Genomic DNA, 24,613 nt, shown 5'->3' on the forward strand with positions numbered 1-24,613 from the left:
AACAAACAAAAAACTAGAGGTTCTTCTGGAGACAAATAGGAAGAGAAATGGGATCCCTGCTTAACTTTCTTTTCCTGATATCGTGTGCGGCATTCTGGCTGGGGCCAAAAGGATGTTTACTATTTCCCTGTGACTTGCTGAGATGAATAAAGAAGTTAGGATGCCCAACAAGAATTCAGTTTCTGAGACTGCTAGAGACAAGTAATGAAGGGGAACGAAAAGGAAGGGCTTGTGGTTAAAGATGCTGTGGTGAATCGGGCTTTATGCATGATCCCATTTTTCCTATGCTTTATCTTAAGAGAGGTCAAACATTTTTTTCCGCTTGCTTTACCAAAAAGAAAACAAACCCTGACAGCACACTCAGTCTTCTCTGAGAACTTCACAGGCCTTCCTTAACATGGATAAGATCCAGCAACAAAGCCAATGGAGGGCATGGACAAATTTCTTTCAGATCATATTTTGGTTGTTATTTCTCACAATTAATTAACATTCTGGGGACTTCAGTTGTGCAAGACTGAATCAGGCAGGACAGTACATGGCTAGGAAGAGAGATAACCTCTCAGACAACTGTAGAAAACTCTAATAGTCAATCATAGAGGCTTCAAAAGGACTGTGAGAACAGCCAGTGAGGAAAAACTGTTGCTAAATTTGCTGTTACTAGTATTTTTTTCTTAAAATGTCTGTGTAGCAATTTTATGTAACAGTATATGTCAGGAAAATTCTCATTTAGACACTTAACATTAGGTATGATTTACTTAATTTTAGGTATGATTTACCAGCAGCCAAGCACTAAGGTTTAAAACTTACTCTTGCCAAATTTCTGCTCTTCAGCTTCCAATATATTAAATGAAGACATATCCTTTATCCTGCTATCTATTTTCCTTTCTATGCACTGTGGGCACTATGGTAGTCCACAGTTGGACTGCTGGTCCATGCACTGCATGGACTCCATGACATAAAAATCACAACAACTCACGCCATAGTCTCTGTTAACATCACTGATCTGCCAGTAATCATTCGGAATACCCATCCGGTTATACTCTTCATTGAGGTCCACAAGCTTCCAGCCTTGTTCTCGTTCTTCTTTATCTAATTTTGGATTGAATGAGAAACAATACAGCTCTTCGTATTTCACTGAAACAAACAAACAAACAGAACAGTAAGACATCTACTTTCTGATCCTGAAGTCACTCTTCAAAAACAAAACTTGGCACTGTCTTTTTTTGTAGTTTCTCTTTTGAAAATAGCATAAATTGCTACTCCAAATCCTACAGCCTGGCTTATAACTATTGTCAAGCATACTGTGATATCTTTGTTATTCACATAAGTTATAATATATGTGCCTTATTAGCCATTATTATGCTAATTATTATTATTAGCCTTATTATGTGCCATTTGAAATATGCTGTTCTAAATAATTAAAATTAAAGGAATTAATCTTAATTTAAATTAAGATTAAAATTCTCCCCCAGAACACACACACACACAAAAAAAAAAAAAAAAAAAAAACAGAAATTATATGCTTTTATCTGATGAAAATTGAAGTTAGTGACAGAATCGGTATTAGGCCTGCAAAACAATTTGCAAGTCAGAGGTAGCTTATAGATCCCTTTATTAACATAACATCTGTTTTGTGCAAAATAGCATGTGTTGCATCAATCACTTCATCATGACCATAAACTCATTTTAGCAGCTACGCCACTTGTCACCCTCAGTCAAGTACCATATAGTAAACTTTGCTTGTACTGGAGTTTTATTTATTTATTAGGAATGTCTGTATTACCCGTATTTATACTACAGAGTGTCTTAATTGTGGTAGGTTATGGTAGTCAGACACCATTGGTATTGAATGCTACTTGTAATTGATACGAAAAACTATTCCACATATAGCTTGAAACAAAAGTTCTTAATGCTGAAGATAGTGTTATCTCGTGAGGGCATGTTTTATCCTGTTGATTGAAGTTCCTTAAAAATTTCTGACAAATAGGTTTTTAACTTTGAAATTGAAATATGTAAATTACAAGTTGAATCCTCTCTGCTGTCATAGTTCCCCATGGATACGGGTCTTTTATGATATAATTTTAACAAGATCAGTAGATTTTACTACCGCACTTTCTTTTCTAATAATATCTGCATATAATAATATACTAAGCAGTCTTAGCATGCCACAGTAAGAAACTCATGGATATAAAAATAATAATATCAACAACAACAACAACTACACAATTAATAATGATAAGGCTTCCACTATTTTATTTTTTTTTTCCTATAGGTAGTCTTTATTTTTATTTTAATTTTCACAGAATCACAGAATGGCCAAGGTTGGAAGGGACCTCTGAAGATCATCCAGTGCAACCCCCTGCCGAGCAGGATCACCTAGAGCACATTGCACAGGATGGCATCCAGGTGGGTTTTGAATATCTCCAGAGGAGGAGACTGTATAACCTCTCCAGGCAATTATGTCTTTCAGAAGTGTAATTTAAGTTATATTTTGCACTTTTTAATTAATTGGATTGTATGTACACACATGAAAAATAAGAACAAACAAAGAAAGAAAACTTCATGTTAATTCTGTCAGGAAAGTACTGAAAGACAACAAGGTCATGAGAGAAGAGAAAGGAGAAAGAAAATAACGATTTGTGGTCTATTTCTCATCTGCTAACAAAGTTTCATCATTATCCATAAATCCAATCTGAGCGCATTTCAATAAAGTGCTTTAAGTAGCAATCTAAGCTCTTGCTTTTACTGTTCAGTTGTCAGAAACATCTGGAAATTCTTCCCAAGTGGACCTGCTTTCAGGCATAGCGGGAAGCCTTTAAAAATCCACCTGTTACAAAATATCCAGGTTATTTATGACTGAAGTCTCACTCCACATTACAACTACTACAACATGATGGTATCTATAGGTGGTGACAAAATTGCTCAAGTATTAATAATCAGTCTTAAAGCTCATTTATCAATTCTTCTCCAGCACTTCCAGAACCTTCCACAATCTTCCACACTTCTTTGGTCATAAATGTCTGCAATCCTGTAATAACTGTTACAGTCTGCTTGTTTCACAAGATGTCTTAACTAAGCAAAAAAGGATGGATTCAGCTGACGGCATGATATTGAAATGCTATTACCTGCTGGAAAGAATTAAATCAAACACAAATTTCTCCTTCTCAGACAACATGGAAGAGATTAAGTCAGTACACGAGAAGGCTTCACTCAGGTTCAGCTGTGCTGGAATCAAGGTAAAGATCAGGCAGAGAAGGGAAAACAGCACTTAAACAAGTCCATTTTTCTCCTCATGGAGTAAATCGTACTTTATGATGCTGGGTAACTGTGTAACCTAAAGAAGTGAAGCTTCTTGCCCTGACAAAAGGGACAGAGCAGAGTACCATCAGGATACATTTGGGTCAACTTTCGGTTAGAGCCTTCTAAATTTTAAGTAAGCAAGATTTTATCCTGCCTAACTTGAAGATTTTATCTGCCTAACTTGAAGATTGGATACTTTGCTGGAGAAAGAACGCCACTGTGCAGCTGAACTCTGCCAAAAGCAAATTCTGCTGTGCTATTACTGCGCTTTCTTTGTTCAAATGTCTTTGCCCACTGTGGTCTGGCACTGAGCATGTGTCCATGCTCCTCAGCCACTCTTCTCTTGGGCAGTCTGTATGTCCGTACCAAAGTGTCCATCCTGGTGCACAGCAATAGGCACACATTCTCCTGGCTCCAAGGAGATAGTGTTACAGAACTGCTTTCCTTCCAGCATGCATGATCACATACTTGGGGTGAAGGCCCGTGGAATTAATCCAGATCTACATCAGCAGAAGCACAGGCTAAATGTTTGTCTCATTGTTTCAGAATTTCTCCAGTTGCTTTCATCTTGCATCACCTAGCATATCAAGTTACATCTGCTGCACTTGCATATTACTACTACTACTACTACCCTAATTATAGAAGGCACTTTACAAAGATCAGTTACTGTGCTGGCTGACTGTGCAATTTTTCCTCTCTACACACTAGATAAAACTGGTGTTGTCCTAGCAAGATATAAATTAAAGCCCACGCTGTCACTTTTGTACAGACTGTGGCAAACATTTCTTTGCTTACTGTTAAAATAATACTACAAGACAGAGGTGGATGTTGTCTTTATGCAGTTATCATTTTAAACAAACAATCCGGAGGCCTTGTGAGTTGGCTCCTGACATGGGGGATCAGATGCTTTACTCCATTGCAACATTTGAATTTTCACTGTAAAAAGGAAAGGCTTCAAAAGGACCTTGTTTGGGTTTAATAAATTCAAAAATGGCACATTCATCTTTCATCATTATAATCTAGACAATAATAAGCCAAAACACAAGCACTCCAGTGGCATAAATTAACTACTTGCTGCAGCACATTTCTTTGATTTTAAAAAAATTATGCACAGCACAGAAAAATCAGATCTTGATGTGGTCACTAGATTTATCATAACTTTTTCATCAACACAGGAATGTGAAAGTTCCCTGAATTTAGAGAGTTGTCAGTGTTTTCCTAAATTCACATTTACACAAGGCATCCCGTAAGCAACAGTGACATGTAAAATAGCATTTTAATATATTTTATGGTCAGCAATCCCCTAGAGTATCATTTTAAGTTCATGTCAAACTTTTTGGAATGAACTACTTGTTATAACGTGTTCTTCATTACTCTAAAAGTGATTACTTCAATAGCTTGTGTGCTCAGAGACCTTTTTTTCATTGTAATGCATCCCCAATGAAGTCTTTTCTCTTAAACTGCAAAGGAGAAAGATGCACAGCTACACTTCTCCCATTACATTCTCTCTCTTCAGGAGAGTGATTGACTTTAGTGCCGTGTTCCCTCCCCATACCTGGCCGTGCCAGACGTATTAGGGAGATGTAAACATCGTGGCAGTCTCGTTCCTGAGGGATGATCAGCTGGATGACCTGGAAGTTCTTGCAGCGGATCAGCAGTGGGCAACCTGTGGCAGTTGTGGCCTGCTTCTCAATGGAGGAAATCTGGCTGTGGAGAACCTGTGAGGGAATTGAAAATTGTTATGCCACATGATGTAAATCTTCAGGAAGAAAAATTGTTTCTTATAATGATCTGCCAGGACAGACACAACAGCTTCCACTAGTGTTTCAGAAAACCACCCCACACCTCCTCTTGTAGTTTTGTTCCTACCTCCAGCATCAGGCTCAAGCAGTGCCAGATACATACCCTACAGACAAAGGCTTATAGGGTCTTTCAGTTGGTCAGACATTAGCCTGGTCATGCTATCCAAAGCTTTCTGGTTTTGTTTGTTTTATAGTATAAGCTACTGATTGCCAGAAAAAGAGCTCTTATAGTTATCTGTGCAATGAAAAGATGAACCAGCATCAGTTGTATAAAACTCTTTCAGAGTCCCTAGGCTAAAAAATTGGGCATCCTAACTAACAAAATGGAAGTACAGGCAGTCAGGTAGACAGGCAAGAGCTGACTGCGCCTGGGTAGTAACTCACATTCAAAACAGATGTACTTTACAAAGGTGGTTCCTCTGTGAAATATATCCAGTACTTGTATATTGAAGGCCCTTGCATTCCTCTTGATTACAATATCCAGAAGCCACTGAAAGTGCTCAAGAATTATCAAGCTGTAAAGGCCTTCAATCGGAATTTCACATGCTCTGAAGTTATAAAAGCAGCCATATAACCTGATTTATCACATTTAATCTACTTTGCAATATATTTTCAAACTACCATCAATGAATTGCCATGCACTTACAGCTAACTGAAAAATAAAAATTCATACCCAGGTTTCTTTGCGAGTATCAGAAGCATTCTCCACAAATATGACATGGGTAGCTGTTAAATACAAGGTTCCCAGTGCAGCTTTTCTTGAGGATACACGATCAAGTAACCGAACATTTTCCACCTAAACAAAGAAATGACAGAGAAAAAGAAAATGAAAAAACGAAACCAAAAACCTAGGCTATGGCATAGCCTTTCACAGTGAGATCTCAAAATTCACATTTTGTCCATTATGAACACAGGTTTTTCATTCTAAGATTAGATATTTACCACCTACACAGCACATATATATGTGAGGCTGATCTACCTGCACAAGCAATAGAACACAGGATAGCTTCATAGCACAATTTAGGTTGGAAGAGACCCCAGGAGGTCTCCAGCCCGACCTCCTGCTCCAAGCACAGCCAGCTCTGAGGTTAGATCAGGTTACCCAGGGTTTCTCCCAGTCAGATCTTGAAAATCTCCAAGGATGGAGCCTATCCAACTGTTCTGGGCAACCTGCTCCATTGCTAAACTGTCCTCACAGTGAAAATGACAGAAAAACATGCTGCAGGACAGAGTAGTATCAAAAGAACCACTGAATCCCTTAGTGATAAGCGTAGTCGTTACTTTTTAGGTTTAGGTATTGGGTTTGTGCCTATAGGCTTTTCTGAGGAAATTATTTTTACACTGATTCTCAAAAATGGAAAAGCTAAAGCTAATACAAATACATACCCTTCCCTTGAGCCCACTCTGTGGCCCCCACTGATCTCAGCTGGAGGGTTGCACACACCAGTGCACAAATGCGGACCCCAAATTTCTACTGCACTATACATACGCTGTATAGAAGATTAAGGAATAAACTGAAATTCTGGGAAAGTACAATAAGGGAAGCAAATTGAAACTGAGAGCCATAAGTAGATTTTTGTTTGTGTGGTTATAGGAGCAATCTATTCAATGTCCCCACTCCCAGAAAATTCCAGTGAATGTCCAAGTCATAAACCAAGTGGTGGTTTATAAGGAAATACAGAATGGTCAAAAAAATAAATCAAACACAGGAATATCTCAAAATTAACAGTCAAGCCTGAACCAAATAATGTTGGAAAGCTGCCTCACTATTGAAAAAATAAAAATAAACAAACTATCTCACACATAATATGGAAAAGCATAGCTAAGACCATCTGAACCAGAAATGCTGTGTGTGAGAGCATGAAAAGATGTTTTTCCCATAAGATCTTTCCAGAGCCATATGAAATGACTATCAGAAAAGTATTTATATATGAGAAAATATGATTATATTATGTAGTCTAACTCCAGATCTAACTTAATGTTCATTTTTTTCCCCTCTTGTGGTACCTCTGTATCCAAACATCTGTTAGTAAAGAAATCCAAAGACAATTTCTCCCTTGAGCTCTTTCTTTTTATCTCACCTTACCAAAACCCTGTGATAGCAAGGCAGGGCCTGACATTCCTCAAGCCATTCCAGAATTATCAGCGATACAAAGAAAGCTAAATTAAAAATAAATATATATATAATTAAAAAAAAAAAAAAAAAAAAAAAAAAAAAAAAAAAAAGAATAAGCAGGAGGTGATAGTGCTAGAGTGTCTTTCTTCAACAAGTTCCACTCAGGCTTGCAGACAAGTCTCTGGTAATAGTTCAAAAAATGTCTAAGCTATGCTGCTATTAGTGGACGTATCTGGAAATTTTTGCCTTCAGTCACCTTCCAACTGGAATCAAAGACTTAACTGTGGGAGGACATAATCAATTTTTACAATGAAATAAAACTAATTTTGCACCATCTCATGAAACCAGAACTGGTTTCAAAAATAAATAATGAAGCTCTGCAAAGTCATTCTGATTTCCAATAGCATAGAGATCCCAGATTACATTGACAGAAGCTTCCTACAATACTCTCAGAGACGGGATGTAGTGTTTCTTGACATGTATCATCTCAGTCTTTACGGACCTCCACTGAAATCACACAACAAGCAGAATGATGCCAGCACCCAGAACTGGATGTTTGCAGTGTGTAATCTAAACACATTGCACTAATTTAAGAATAGGAACATAGAGGTCCTTAAAACCAAAACAAGCCAGTTTGGTAGCAAAATGCTTAAAAATCAAACAATTAGCAAAAAAGCAAAAACCAAGTCTTCTCCCTCAAGGCCAGTTATAATCTGCTTTAAATAAAAATAAAACAGCTAGAAAGCATGAATAAAATCTTTTCCCAGGACCATCTACTTCAGAGGTCACACATTGGGGTGAGGAGGAATGAAAGAAACACAGTGTTAACCCAAAACATTCACTAATAAGCCAAAGAGGAGATATAAAAGAGCCCAGATGGTACAAAACAAAGATTTAAGCAGTGCTCCAAACCTAAAAAGAACCCACGAATAACAACAAAAATGAGGTTCATCTAGACAGAACAGGAGTACCTACAGTGTAGTCTGGCCATGGAGGGCTCTGCTCTACAGGTTCTGGTCTTGTTCAAGGAAGTTGTCACCCCCAAATACCACCCTACACACCGAGGTACTTCAGGATATGAAACACAAGCAATGCAGACTCAAACAGCAGGGCAGAGGCTGAAGGCTGAATTTTCAGGCCTCCTAATCATACCTTCATCCTACTCTTCAGTCAGAGACCCTCAACTGAATAGCAACCAGGACTCACTATAATTATTTTTTGAATACAAAGCTACAAATAGAATAAAGAGTAGGCATGAATAAAGAGAAATAGCTGCAATAGGAACTACACAGTAAGTCATATTTCATTAAAAAAAAATTACAACTTCATGGTTCATCCAGCCCTGCAGTTTATCTCTTAGAGTGGAAGAGTATGAGGCAAGCATGGACTGATGCTCCCTCAGGATGTTACTCCAACTTCTAGAAGCCAGCAGCTCTGGGGGTTTCTAAGCTGAGGTCATCGTTTCTAATAGCTCTAATTAGATTTACGTTCCATGAATTTTGTCATGTAACGTTTTGAATCCCTGTAAACTAATGACACCGGCAGCGCCCTGTGAGAGTGAACTTCACATTCTGCTATGCATTGTACAAACAAATATCCTTTCCTCTTGCTTGTTTTGACACTGCCACCAATGGCAGGTGCACTCTGGTGATTGAGTTCTTAAACAGTGAATGTTGTTCCTCGTTTACTTTGTCATACACACTGTTACAGATCCTTCCCTCCGTTGTCTCATTCCCAGAAGAGCCCAACTTTATTTACTTGCTACCTGTACGGAAGCTATTCCTGACAAGCTCTTCCATACTTCTGATTTTGTGACAAAAATTCAATTTCTTAAGAGGCCAAAAGTGCAAACATAATTCAGGATATGAATGTATGGCAGATTTGTGGAGTGAAATAGTATGTTTGCTCTTTTGTTCTCTATTGATTTTTTTTTTTTTTTTTTTTTTTAAGTTTTCAAACATTGCTTGCTTTTTTTTTTTTGCTCCTTGATTAACACTATTTTTTTTTTTTAGAACTAGGTATTATAACTCCAAGTCAACCCTGCATACATAAGCTAAGACTCCCCCCACCCATTTGTATTATCCTACATTTATCAATGATTAATGTTGTCTATCAGTATCATGAGACATTGCTACAAGCCTCTATGGCAATCTTTCATTTCTCCTACACTAGGTAATTAAAGTACTGTCAGTGAAGGTTGCTGCCTCTGGCATCTCCCCCCTATATCCTTCAAAACAGCTGTCAGCTGAACATCAGAGGCTTTCATATATCACTTGAATCTCTAGAGAGCAATTGCCTCCATTGCAAAAACTGAGTTAATTGTTTCTGTTGTGGCTTAGCCCCAGCAGGCAGCTCAGCACCACACAGCCACTCACTGTCCCCAGGTGGGAAGAGGGAGAGAATAAGAACAGTGAAAGTGCAAGAACTCATGGGTTGAGATACAGTTCACCAGGGAAAGCAAAAACTGCACACAGGCAAAGCAAGACAGGGAATTCATTTGCTACTTCCCATCAGCACACATTTCCAGGACAGCAGGGCTGATCGCGTGTAGTGGTTTCTTGGGAAGACCAATGCCATCACTCCAAACATCCCTCTTTCATCCTCCTTTACCCCCGTTTTATTGCTAAGCATGATGCCACATGTTGTGGGACATCCCTTGTGCCAGCCTGGGCCAGATGTCCTGGCTGTGTCCCCTCCCAGCTCCTGGTGCACCCCCTGCTTGAGGAGCTGGGAAGGCCTTGGCTTTGTGCAAGCACCACTCTGCAACAACTAAAACAGTGGTGTGTTACCAACATTATTCTCATCCTAAATCCAAAGCACAGCATTGTGTGAGCCTCTATGAGGATATTAACTCTGGCCCAGCCAAACTTATGCCAGTGTCTTATTTTTTAGTTATTACTGAGAGGACCTTAGTCCGTGGTGATGAAGTTTATTTAAGAGCCTTTGATAAAGATATGGAAGATCACCTGGGTTCTAACAGATGGATTCACCGTAGTTCATATGTTCGATTACTTTTCCAAAGAAATTTAAAGAATTATAAGTTCCTCTATGAAAGCTATGCTGATTCTTCCCCCTTTTTAATGACACCCATAAATCTAAAGATTTAGAAGGGAGGAGCAAGGGGTGTAGCAGCTCCTATCAGTTTTCTCAGATTAAGTATCATTCATCACTTCAATTTTATTTATTTATTTATTGGACTAGAACACCTTTAAGCAACTCACCGTAGTTACTGGCTTGACGGTTTTGTACTTTCTTTTAATTGTTTTGTGTGGATACCATCTGGCCATAGTATTTTTTTATTTATTTATTTTTTTTTTACCATTCACTGTTGTCAGTTTCTCATGAAATCTCTTCTAATAACACTTCTATTGGTAACAAATATTCTGGCACATTCTTGACAGAGAGGTAGCCCTAAATACTTTTGCCACCTCGATCATTTATTAGCCCTATATATTTCTGTCTAGATTTTGTCTACTTAAAGACAGCTAAAAAAAAGGTTTTGCTACTATTTTTTTTTCTAAGTTGTTCTTCAAAATCTCTTTTGGCCTGCTTTATTTTGTTTATATATCTGGCTTGTTTATGTTCTATTTTCCTCATTTAAGTACAACTTCAACTTGAAAGAAGCCCTTTTACTTTTATTAAAAGAAGTCCTTTTAATAAAAGACATCCTCTTACTCCTTTACCCTGCTGTTTAGCTATTCAAATCTTTTGTTGGTCTTTTAAAGCCCTTTTTCTGGAAGTTGGCTTGCAGTAAGCTCCCGTATTTAAACAATCTTCATGACTCCCGTAAACATTTTAATTTTTGGCTCTCTTTCTTTTTAAACAGTTTTCATATTTTTATGTAGTTTCCTCTTTGAAGTTAAACATTACCATGGGAGATTTTTCTTTTCTTTTCTTTTTTCCTTTTGCTATTTCAAGAATACTCATCTAAGTATTTTCATTGCTGTCACACAGAGGTTCCAGTTTTATCTTGAACCAGGTCTTTGTGTCAGGTCCTAGAATTACGTTCAATTTTTTTCAAAATAAGCAAACATCCTCTGTATAAACAATCATTTAAAACACCTAAACTTTTACTCAGAATCGCATCCCTAGCACACCCCTATACCAATTTTGTAATGTCTCCCTTCGTTATTGCATTTTCTGCCTTCATGCCCTGTTTGATTTCAGTTAGGCTGTCAACAGGTGATGTGACAGCGAAGTTCCCCATTTTTCCTGTGTAGTTTGCCTGTCACATTGATTATTGTTCTTTCACCAAATTTCTAACATGCATATCATAGCAACATTCTCATTTACAACCAGTAACTTTAGTTTCCACAACTTTCTTCAGACTTAATATTTGTACAGAAACACAGACATTTGGTCCAATTGTCTATGCTTTTTTTTGCCATGGTTAAGTGGAACTCTTGGTGACTTCTGTTGATTTGAGAATATAGAATTTTTTATACCATCCAAAATTTTATGACACATCATAGCATCCAAAGTACCAGACATTTTCTGCATTCTAACAAGAACTTCTCAGTTTTTCTTCAGCATGGACAAGTACAACTCCAAATTAGCTCTCTTACCAGGCTTGACAAGGAAAAAGTGCTGTTTGTTAGACAGTGCAGTTGAATTTTTATCTAGCACTTATTCCTGCTGACCTCAATGAGCATAGTAATTCAGTTAAAACTAATGAGAGCCTCAAAATTTGACTTGATTAAAATTAGCATGATTTGTTGATTAATCTTGGCTAACTCTCATGCCACATATGCTAGTCTGTGATGATAGTAATAGAAAAAATAAAGCAGGTTTACTAATAACTTGCCTCATGAATGACTTCATCATATCTAACATTCTTTTCAATGGGGAAGTAATCTGATCTCTTTCTAGATTCAAAACCACAGTTCTGATTCACTGCAAGCAAGTGGCACTGAGTGCCTTCAGGAGCAGTAAGGGTTTCTAAGCCCTCAGGAGCTTGTTCTAAAAATCTCTGCATAACCCCCAGCTGGCATACATAGCTTTCATCTAAACTTCATCTGTGTTTCTCTGCTTAGTTTCCAGTTACTCAAATGTTCTGGAAAAGATGTATATTTCACCCATGGACAAATAAATAAATAAATAAATAAATAACAAAGCAATCTTCAATCTTAGATTTCATTCTGCTCATCAAAGGATTCAGAGAATGAGTCTTCTGTCTTCTTTTCCACCCTTCTAATCAGCAAAAGAAAGCCAAGTCAAATAGTGTCTTTAAATGGTCTAAAAGGAACAGGAATATATTCATTTCCTCAAGAGGGAAACACACATTGCAATATTGCCTTGAAAAAATTTAGTTTTTCTATCCAAAAAAAAGTACAAGCATGAGGAGAAATTGGTATTAAGAACAGTTAAAGAAAAAAATTGAGTTTAATATTAGAAAAAGTCACTGTAGTAACTATTCTCCTACTTCTCCCAAATGCACCCTAATTTTTAATCAAAGCTGATGCAGATGTTGTTGCAGAACATGAGAATTCATGTATGTACACATCACGAAAAGGCATACTCACCACACACATGGGCTTTGCCTAAAATGAAAACCTGGTGAGAGAGACCAGGTCAGAGTATGACAGGTAAAGAACAAAAAAGAGCAAGTAAAGCTGAGAGCTTGGAGAGCTTGAGGAGCAAAAATGCAAGCACTAACCAAGCCAGCCTGAAGAGTGGCACCTAAAGAAAACCTTTAATGATTTATTTGAAGCTGTTGCCCCCATCATTTATTTTTGCTTGATGACTGTGGTTGTCTAGGCTTAAGGGAAAGACTGCCAAGAGATTTATTTCAATGATTACAACCCCTTACATGGGGATAAATAATGCTGGCCAAAACCCCTATTTTCAATGCAACACAGATGACAGAAAAAGGAGGCAAAAATAGAAGTTACAGGGAACACAAATTAAGAACAGATGGAAGGCACTTTTTACTCAGAGCATAAACATGATAAATTGCTTATGAACAAGGTTGCCAGAAGGTCATTCAAGAAAAAGATGTCATATTAGGGAAAAGCACAGGTCAAATCTTTATTCAGGCACAACTCCCACTAGTTTCAATGGGACTCCCACCTAAGGAAGAACAGCAAAGATATGACCCTGAAAGTGTTCAGAAAAGCTGCTGTGACAAAATGTTACTCCTAAAAATATCCATGTACCCTAATTTGTTTTCATCGCTAGCATAGATTACTTCTTGAATAAGCTCTGACTGCATGGCCTATTTTTAAAAGATTCTTGAACATGGTACCTTCATTCTCGCTTCTTTAATTTATTTAGGCATCTCCAAACACATGGCAACATCAAAAAATGCAGAAGTTACTGCTAGTTTTTCATGCTGTTTATAGCTCCACGTTTTAACTTTCAAATAAATACGGGATCAGTTTTTATGGTGGACGTAGGCTTGAGTCAGGAAAGGAGAGAGAAGTAAGATGACAAGCAAAACCATCTCATGGAGTTCTGTTTTCACTACACAGGTTTTCTCTCGGTGTGTTTCCTTCCCATATATGAGCTAAACCTGTAATTGCCACTTAACACACTGCAATTTAACTGCACATCTGAAAGATGTGCAGGCAGAAAACCCATCTGGTAGCTAAGAACAAAAGAGCTCTGCTACTGCCCATCACCAACGAGGAACTGTTATTAATTATTCTAATTCCTTCCCACAAAAATGGAAGAAAGGCGTGAACACCCTCACAGCTAGGAGGAAGCTGCTAATTAAAGGAAACTCTTAGCTCAGGACATGTCCTCATGAGTTTCTCCATTTTTCAGTTAAATAAAAGTTATTGCTTTGCAGCAAAAGCCTAAGTGATAGAAGTTGATCGAGTACCTTGAGATTTGAGTATACAAAGCAGGGAAGTCATTTTTGGTGGTTCTTTAAAGGTACAGAAAGTGCAATGGTTTCAGTCACTGATTCACTGTATATGACTGAGCTTCTAAGGTTTTGTGTGATGTCCATGACCAAAAGAAGCTGGCCTTCATTGTGGGTTTGTTTTGGACTGGAAAGTGAGGAAAGCAAGAATCATTGCAGAAAAAGCTAGAGGAAACAGAGAAGTCTGAAATCTCACAGTGTGCGTCAGGGCAGGCACACAAGAACACCAGAACACAGTGGTAAATGCACAGGATCTGCAAAAAGGATCACACTTTCCAGAAGGGTCTTGCAGGCTCTGTCTATGCCAGCTCAACAGCCGCTATTTCACAACCATCAGCACTGCTGAAAAGCTTGCTCCAAAGCCAAGAGATGGGGCTGGCTTAGGTCAGCAGCACACACATAGTCCTAGAAAGGAATTAGTCCATCCATGCCTTCATCTTCCCTCCGGCTTCTAGACCCAGGTTTGCTGCCACTTTGCCTACTTCTCTTGCAATGTTACACATGCAAGTAGAAGCAAGAAGAAACTGAATCTTGGGAATCAGTGACAGGGCTCCAACTGACTTCAGCACTGCAGGCATGCAAAAGCTAAGGGAAGAGCTTGTACAAGCCAAAAGCCTGAGCCTAATGAGAAAAAAGGAGCACAGCTGGTATGGTTTGAGGCCAAGTGGAATATTTGAGCTTTCTTCACCCTGGTTGACCCCAGCTATCCATGTGTTTAGCATAATGCTCAAGAGTGAAAAAATATAACGTGCAAAAGACCAAACGCTGTTAAATATTTTTTTCCACACAGAGAAAGTATAATGTTGTACTCATTAAACAAAATATACAATAAAGTATCTTTCTGCATAGTTTTGGAACAAGAAAAAAGGAAAACAGAGTTGTCATTTTAATGCCATTTAATGTGGTTTCTATTCTATTTTCAATAAGAATCACAAAAACTGTAGTTGATCCATGTAACTTTTTTACATTTTCATCTTTGAAGAGGTTTCTTAAGTACAGTAAAATAATGCACAATCAATCTGTACCACAGAGTCAGAAGGCTACGTATGTCAAAAAAAATCAACCCAAACCAAAAATACCAACATAATAAAATTTAAATAAAAACACCTTAAGTTCAACACTATAAAAAGCTTCCTCGGGGCAAACCTGCCAGGACGGGGGGAAAACATTCAAGAAAAATCTAAACAAACTTAACTTCTTTCCTTTAATGAATTAAGTTGAAATACTGGAAAAGAGATGGAAAAAAAAAGTTATAAGGAATGACTAGTATGTGAGCAAGACAGTGAAAATATTACCTAACAATTTGTTTGATTAAAAAAACCCTCTATTGTCTGCTATGATCTACAAGTGGGAAGTCAGTACCTTGTTAGCATACACAACTGAGTAGCAGTTGTATAATGGATGCAGTGAACTGTAACCTATTACAGGCACATACAGCATTGCAATATGGTGTCAACATCACAGCTCAAAGTTTTTTCCATAATGTTTTCTCTTTCAGTCCACATTCAATCCCATTTATCTAGAAAAGGAGAAAGGAGCAACTGAGGAATTTCACAGGTCAGTGCATTTTACTACATTTTCCAAAATTATTTAGACTTAGCTCTGAAAAACAAAAACAAAACAAAACAAAAACTTCCTGTGCACAGCAATAATCTATAGTAAGGAGAAACAATTGTGCATGGAGCTAAGGTGCAGTGAACAAAATCATGTATGTATACATGTATATATAAATTCCTCCATTCGATACAAGTTGCTCCATTGTGTATTCAAAACTATGCACTGTTCAGCAGTCTATTTCAGAGCAGCAGCACCAATCCCTTTGAGCTGCACAGGCCAACAAAGACTTGCATTAAAGGTGAATCTGCAGGAGTCCCTTTTCTCATGGTATGGATCTGGCTTTCTCAGCAGGAAATGGCAGTGTACGCTTTCTGTGCCAAATAGATCATTGCTCTAGCTAGCAGACACGGACAGATCAAATACCCCCCACTTGAGTCCACCAGCTGCAGGCTTAGAGATTCCAGCCTTGACCACTCCAAAGCCAAACTTCCCAAATCCTTCACTCCAACCTCAGTCTCCTACTACACAAAAATACAAATCAAAGAATATCCTGCAGGCACATTCTAATGACTTTCAGTACCATCTTCAGTGCAACAAGTTTTAGAATTGCTGGATTAGACACAGATACCAAGACAGAAAATTAAAGCATGTGGTTAACCATGTTTTTAGAGCTTGTTTTGTGACTTTATTCAGCTGCCTCTTTATTGAGGGTCACATTATTGAAAATATGAAAATCTGGCATAAAAACCCAAAGGGGACCTGCCAATTCCAGGATTAGGAAAATATTTATATTACTATGGACTTAACAAAGCAACCTAAATTTTTTTTAAAAAGAAGAAAACTAGAAATATAAGAATATAAACTACCTTTCCAGTTAATATAGTGACACAGTATATGAATCTCACACAGAAGAAAGTGCCTTGCTACTCAAGCAATGTGAGAAAAAGCAAGACACTTGATTTTTCTTTAAACAACACTGCAACCAAAACAGAAATAAATTGCATATTGGGAACAGGCACGTGTTTGAAAATCAAGTTTCAAAGGTGAAAAAGCATCCAGAATCAAAGGGCTCTAATGCCAAAGGTAATGTAAAATAAAGAACACCAAGTGAAAAAAGAACCAAAACCAAAAAAACAAAAGTGCTGGTTTCTGAGACCTTTAAAGCCAGAGGAACACCTTCATTACCTTAAGAAACCTTTGGATCACTGGCTTCATCAGTGTTCTCGCTTCAGCTTATAAATTTGGCAGCAGCTTCCCAGATGGATCATTCTTACCTTCATCCTCTTCTAAATGTCTTTTAGTTAATATTCCGAATCAGATGTTTTGGTCTCTAAACCAGAAGCACAATTATCCTGATCTAGTACGACAGCTCCTTTGCTCACTTGAATAAGTAATTTACTTCACAAAAGTCAGTATGCTCCTGGATTCGCTAGCTTAGATGTAACTAGTAACTAGTTGAGTCTGAATTAGCTATTATTTAAATGTTCAGCTGTCCCACAGGCTAATACTAATACATAGGCACAGAGTTTTGAGATGATGAATATATGACATGTTTTAACAGCTTAACCTGTTTCACGTGGAACTTCCAACAGGATAACCAAAGACTAAGAAATAGATATGGATGAAGAGAACCAAAAGTAGTATTCTGTTTCTTTAAGAGAACACATCTTAATATATCACTATGAGAAATATGACTCAGATTACAGGACTGAGAAAGCAGGTGTAAGAGTAGTGAACAGATGAAGCTGATTATTTTAATAGACACAAACAGGAGAAAAAAAAAACAAGGCAAACTTCCACCAGATAAGCAGAAAAATGACATTTCAGTTGAAACTGTACTCCAAAGTTTTAGTTGTAGTCCTCTGTAACAACCAAGTTGTTTGAAAAAATACACTGTCATAAGATCATTTACATAATATTTCAGCATGTTGAGAATAGAAAAATCACAACCTACTTGGACAAAATAGGATATATTTGGTCCACCCACTCCATGCTCAAGAAAAAGGGGGAAAAGCCACTATAATCTTGTTATATTTTGAAATTCCAGCAACAGGATGAAGGGTTTTGTCTACTGTCTACTCTTCTGTGCTGAATCTGCCATGGTTGCTTTGGCTCCTTGCCCTAAGCACTGCACATCTCCTGTCCATGTGGCTACCGCCATCAAACAGAAATGGCCAGTGCCTTGGATCAGCCCTGAGCTTCCAGGTTCCCAGTTCCACAGAGGTGAACTCTCAAGTCCACAGCCAAAGGCAAGTTTCCCAGAACTTTAAGATGTGCTGTGAGAGCTGCAGGTGTCGGCTATGGAGCCAGGAACCAAGAGCTACCTATGGTTAAGTTTCCAGGTTGGACAACTGACTTAGTACTGTGGAGCTCAGACTCTCTAAAACGTCCAGTTTCACTTCTGACATGAAGGAAGGACAGTTCTCAGATCCCCAGTAATCTCCTGGGGAGACAGCCAGGAAAAGGAAAATTTTTCATCAGAACCCTGCTGGTGCTTTCGCAGAACTTCAGCTGCGACAACAGGCTTCTGGGAGATATTTTTTTTGTCTGATAAGTAAGAACATGCCAATGTAAAGCAATTTAATTCAAAAGTTCCTGCCAAGAGAAATAAAATGATGAAGAATGGAGGGAAGTGGGGTCCAACAGAAACACTCCAAAAGAAGGAAAATAGTGACACTATGAACTGATAAGCCTAAGAGAAAGAAGTAAAACATCCAAACAGGTGAAATACTGCTCAGGGACGTAAACCACAGCCCAAATCTTCCAATATAACAAGACAGAAACTGGTATTCACAAATATATGAGAATATTGGGAATGAGCCAAACAAAAACCATGATGTGAGGAAGAGATCCAAGACCTGAAGAGCAGCTCTGGCTATGTGAGTCACTGGAGCTGCAGTGTCACTGCAATATTTCCTTTTAGCAGGAGTTAGTTTAATTTCACTAATAATGAAATTATCTTGAAATCCTCCAGAATCAAAGACAGCTCTGGATTTCCTCTAGTACTACTCCAAAAAAGACATAGTAAGTGACTTGATGTGTCATATACAAAATGGATGAAAGTTATATGGATTACCAATTGAGACATTGGGAAAATTGACTTGTATTATGAAGTTGTTTGAATAAAAAGAAAGAACTATGAAAAAGAAAATAGATTTAAAATAAAAGGCAACACGACTCATTTACATATGCTGGAAATTAATTTTGGAAAGTAATACTCCTGGTAGAAAGACTTGTCATTATCATGAGAAATGTCATTGTATCTTAAATTCTGCCAGAGAAAGGGATCATTGAAAGGAAATACCTCACTATAGCATCACAAAAATGAAAGCACTTGAGCAACTCAAGTCATCCCAAGTATTGCGTTAACAAGAGTTACTCAGCCAAATGAATTTCTGAACTAACTCCACTGAAGACAGCTGCTACGCCAGGGATATATATGATGTACTCTTTATAATACGAATCTCATTTAGTAGGCCTGCTGCCAATATGCAAAGACAAATGATATGGAACAGAAGTAAATAAAACAAAGTAACTGACTAGCAACAGTGTGTGAAGTCCCCCTAAGAAATAAGTGAATATTTAGAGCTTTTATCTGTCAACCTGTCCATGGTCAGACACGCCTCTGTGGATGTTAACAAGATGTGCTTCTAGTCTGTGTGTAAGTATTGCTTATTATCTTTTTATGAGTGTTATGAGCAGTTTATCATATTTTGGGCTTGGGCAGTTATCCTAAGCAATCCTGCTGCTCAGTCCACACTAATAGCTGACAGTGGTTTTATTCATTTTTAATTTTAAATTGATTATTGGAATTATACACCATTCTACTTAGCTCTGCATGACAGTTAGCAACTCTTAAATACTCAAATTACAGTCTTCATATATAGGATGACATTTTCATTGTGATATTTACATCATTACTGCCTGTGTATATTTGTATAAGCACACATCAAATGTTCACTCTCCATTCTACTGATAATATCACAACAAGACGATGGCATTTGCTACATAAAAGAGTGTGTTAGAGACTCATCTATGTGTTCTCCGGTAGGTCTAAGGAATACCATTTCAAAAATAATGAAGAAAAGCTGCGTTGTCAAGTGGTTTCTATTTCTGCTATTGACATGTTATTTTTGCTTAGTAAGGAGAGATGGCAGTTAAACTCTTTAAGAGTAGAATTAAAGGCATTACATCTTCTGGTGCAAGACTAGGCAATGTACCATTTGCAAAATCACGTTATCACATCGACAGCATGTGGAAGAACAGGACCGTTGAGCAGGTGGATGCACGCAGTCTGTTGGGAAAGACTCAGAATGGCCTTTGCAATAGGAAATCCCACTGGAGCTGTGATGCTGCCATATAGGAAACTAGAAGGAAACTAGAGGAAAGCTCCACTTACAGACTGAAAACTGGTTAAAAGATAGGAAGGAAAGAGTAGGGCAGTGAAGTCCTACAAAGCCTCAGATCTGCTAGTTACCACACAGGATCTTGGGGTCATTGTTGACATTTCCCTGAAACTATCATAATTGGGTGGGCTGTTATAAAGATTTATGGTAAAGACATGGATAAGGTGAACATGAATTGTTATTTACCAAATCATTGAAGCTAGATGCAGGGGGTCGTGAATGAAACTACTAAGATTTTTTTTTTTTTTATCAGATAGGAGAAAGTAATTCTTTCTACAGCTGTGATCTTCTGGAATTTGCTCCCACGCAGGCTGTGGAGGCAGCGGGTGTCAGCACGTTCAGAAAGGTTTTTGGCGAACTCACGCACAAGAGGTCCATAAATGGACACAAATCAAAGCAGGGAGGGCTGGACCTTACTGCAACAACCAGGGATGCTGACAGGATGTAGAAGGTGGACAGGTTCTCCCACTGCCACTGTCAGGCATGCAGTAATGACCTAAATTAATTATTTGTCCAAACAACATGGAATTTCTTCACTTTTTAAATTATTATTATTATTTATTATTATTTTGTTTAAATGATGGCTATATTATATTGGATTTATTTTAATGTTTACAAACAGTAAATCAATACTGTTGTATTTCAACTATAATCAAAAACAGTTGCCAGGTCCTAACGAACATCATGCTTTTTACTGCCTTTTGAAGGAAAAGCTTTTACTTGGGGTAGGAATTTTGTTTTCCAGTATTATTAAGTTCATTAACTTTCAATGCATGGGATTTATCTTGATTTTCAAAGTGGCTGGGAATCTGGCAAAGTCCCATTATTTCAAAATAAATACCTCTACAGAGTAGGGCAGTTGCTTATCAAGCTTCTTTCAGGACAAAATTGGATGGGGTTAGGAAACACGATACTAGAGACTAACTTCCACGCAATACAGTGAGAATATGCTCATATTAACATAGCTCTCTCTTATCTCTTTTTACATTGCTGGGGCTCAAATTCATTTAACATTAAACTCCAAATTACCAGTTAGAAATTCAGCAAAACCAAAACAAACCAGAAAAAAATAAATTTTTGTCACTCATTTTAAGCTGACTTCTTCTGTACAAACAAATCAAAAATATCAGTTCTGCCAGGTAACTGTAGAAACATAGACACGTGACTGTATTTAGGAATAACTGGAGAGATGTATTTCAATACATCAATACTCACTTAGCTTTTATACATTTATGGAAGGATTTCTAAAGGATTTAAATGCACCTTTACCTCAAGCCATCTAAACTGCTTGGTTATACCAGAGACGTAACTTCTAGCATAGCTACCACATAGGGAGATGCCAGGAATCGAGACAGCAGAATCAACCCCCACTGAGGAAAGGTTCCAGGGCAAGTCTTCAGCCATCAGTACCAGGCCTTCTCACAGCTGCCTGATATAGGGGCTTTACATATGCATAGCAACATTTTATGGCACCTGCTTGTAGAAAAGCTTCCATTGCTCATAATAGGGGCTTGCTGAGGCCATTGTTCAAAACAAGTGTGAAGATTTAAGATTTCCCCCCCCTTATTCATCTGCTTTCATTATCTTTCTCAGTTGTGCTTTCAACATTCTTCGGCCAATGTGCAGAAGCACCTGTGCAGGCAACTTTCACTGATTGTTTCTCACCTGTGGTAAGAGAGATTGGTGTTCTGAGAGCCTTCCTTGCACAAAATGACAGCTCATCAAATAAGAGGGGAGGAAGGGCAGTTCCTATAATACCTACATTCCTAATGTATGCAGTTTAGCACCAAAAGGCCCAAAAATCTAAGCTGAGCAAGACAAATCTCATCTCAAATTAATGTCCTCATACTAGATATTAGCAATAAACAAATATTACATAATGTTTGTTATATAACTAATGTAACATGTACACAAAACAAATAACTTTTAATAGATCTTTTAGGGGATACAGAAATAGCTAGATAAAATAAAAATATCTCCTACCCCCAATTCAAGCTGACATACTGCTGTTTATTTTTAGCACTATTTTGGATGAATTTTTGTGTGTGTGTCGTGGTCAAAACTGTATCTTCTTTTTTGGCGCAAGATGAAAATTTAAAAATAATTTTTAAAAAATATAGGCTTTATGCTTGGAAAGATGGACAAGTAGAAGGAATACACTGGTTGGCCTACAGAAACTAAACAAATTCACGGCCAGATCTTACATGCTGGGATGCAGTAAAGGTGGACGAAAGGCAGGGTGCCCCTCTCTGCTTACCCACAAGGCAACTCAGGAGCCCCATAAATCCCCAGCCCACATTGCTGTGCTCACCCCCTAGAGTAGCAGGAGCTAGGGTAGCCCCTGAAACAGCAGAATGGCTTAATAATAATAATAACGGTGGTGATGATGAAACCACCTCACAGGGGCCGGATCCTGCCTGCATGTCTGATCCCGCTGCCCGGCCGCCAGGACCCACCTTGGGCATCCGGATGTGCTCCATGGTGGCTCCGGGCCCTGCTTTTCACGCCAGCCAGGCAGCCATCCACACCTGCGGCTCGCTCCCAGTTTCCCCTCCTTTAAAAAAAAAATAAATATATATGTATGTATGTAAATATGTATATATATAGTAATTTTTTTTTTCTCCCCGCGCTTTTCTGCGCAGGTAGGAAAAAAAAATAAGAAAAAAATAAAAGAAAAAAAGAAAAAGATGATAAAAAAAAAAAAAAAAGGTACTTATTTATTGAAAGCAGACAACGTGCCTGCGTGTGTCGGTGCGGGCAGGTCAGCGGCTGGCCCCACCTCCCCGGCAGCAGCCATCCAGCACCGCCGGCGGGGATGCTCGGCGGGGCCGCATCCTGCCCGCCCGCCCGGCCCGGCCCCGGGCACCGCGGGGCACAGCCCGGGGGAGGATCTGCGGCAGTTCGCCGTCAGGTCCGAAACGACATGGCGAAATCCTTTCTTTCAGAAAAAGGCTCGGAAACGGCCAAGGGAGCTCTGGCTGAGATGGCCTCCCCCTGTGTTTAGCTGTTCCCTGGCCCGGCGTGCGCAGTATCCCAAAGACAAAAGCCGTGCTTATTGAAACCGAGGCACTGATTCTGTTTGTCTCAGGCTCTGCGGGTCTGTCTCAATAATTAACCGTTTTGCTGCATCCTCAGATTGGTGCAGAGGGAGATTTTTTTGTGTTACGCGTTTTTCAGTCTTCTGCAAGAAATTTCTTGTCCTGTCTTTTCCTTACCTGGCCCAAGAGATACCTCTTTTTACCTCTTGAATACCTCTTGAAACTCTTCAATTTATGCTAATGTGGTGCTAATAATTTCAGATACAGCGTAGCCCTTGAAGCTTACAAAATACCCAAATATTCCATATTCATCAATGTATTACAGCAATTCTTGACAAGTAGGCTAGTCCTGTTTGGGCTAGGCACACCGAGGAATAGGAACAAATGTGAAGACCTGTCAAAATACACAAAGGCCATGGCAAGAGTGCCCTGCTCCAGAGCAGAAGCTCCGTATGTATCCTTATCTTGCCTGCAGGGAACAGAACAAGCTTAATCCATGTTGTGAAAGCTAAAGTATATGCTGAAAATAATGGTGCTACCAAAAAAATGTATTTTACCCTAAGGGAAAGGGAATGATGGGCTTGGGACTGCGCTGGCTCCAGTCCTGCCACATTCTTGCTAGATGGTTCAGCATTAGGAAATTTTTTTTTCTGCTGGCTCTTTGATTAAAGGAGACAGAAGCTGTGTTGCCAGAAGTAGGAGGCAAATCATGTCTGGGTTCCCTTCTTCTGTTTTGGCCCATTTCTGCCCTCTTTTGTCTCATAATTCAGCTGCTGTTATTGTGCAGGAGTGGCTGGGTCAACCATTATCTGAGGACACCATCAACTGGACGAAACTTCTACTGAGAGTTTTCAGCCTTTCCCTTTAACTCTGTTCACTCAGATCTGATATGAGGGTTGAAGATATCAATTTCTGTTGGAAAATTCACTGGATGGCATCCATAAAAGTGCATGAATTGCATAAAGAATCTTGTATTCAAAAGGCTCAATTGGTGGCATATTTTGCTCTCTGTTTTAGGCCAGAGTTATCAGAAACAGTTAAGCATTAACCATCCGCATAAACTGTTTCCTTTGCAGTTATGGTTAATGTAATTCATTGCATATAATATCATCTTTTGGCATTTGCTACTGCCAGTGAGTAATTAAAGTTGGAAGAAAGCATGCTCTTCTTTCTAGTCCCTGGAGACTTTTTCTTTGGTACATCTTGTGATTCATTATGGCCAAGTTCGAGTCCTACTGTTGATGCTGCTTTATCTTTGCTTCGCATTCATCAATATCTGCAAAACTAAGATGTTGCTCAGAGGAGACTGTTTATGTAGCAATCAGTTACTCAACATACTGCCAGAGTTTTTGACCTGTACTGGATTAGTAAAATAATTCATGGATGAGTACAGCCATAAACAGAACTTGGATTTAGATAAAAGTTCTGCCTACTGCATTTGTCACAGAAAGCTACAGAAAGCTGCAATAAACACAAGCTTCTCAAAGTTCTCTTGCATTTTTCATTTGCATGTCATGCTCATGGAAGTT

At 38.5% G+C, this 24,613-nt stretch overlaps 1 protein-coding gene across 1 annotated transcript in view; it reads right to left on the bottom strand.

The window, feature by feature from the left end:
- The window catches only part of MTMR7 (myotubularin related protein 7), a 49,011-nt gene extending 26,167 nt beyond the window's left edge, over positions 1-22,844 (bottom strand). Inside the window, exons 1-5 of the mRNA XM_032186132.1 lie at positions 22,760-22,844; positions 22,503-22,600; positions 5,776-5,898; positions 4,856-5,018; positions 977-1,134 (exon numbers count right to left, since the gene is read on the bottom strand). Of these exons, the coding sequence (XP_032042023.1) occupies positions 977-1,134; positions 4,856-5,018; positions 5,776-5,898; positions 22,503-22,526 (468 nt within the window). The 5' untranslated portion in view covers positions 22,527-22,600; positions 22,760-22,844. The remainder of the gene's footprint in view (positions 1-976; positions 1,135-4,855; positions 5,019-5,775; positions 5,899-22,502; positions 22,601-22,759) is intronic.
- Between the last annotated feature and the right edge of the window lie 1,769 nt (positions 22,845-24,613).

Source organism: Aythya fuligula, chromosome 4 (assembly GCF_009819795.1).
Source record: "Aythya fuligula isolate bAytFul2 chromosome 4, bAytFul2.pri, whole genome shotgun sequence".
NCBI lineage: Eukaryota > Metazoa > Chordata > Aves > Anseriformes > Anatidae > Aythya > Aythya fuligula.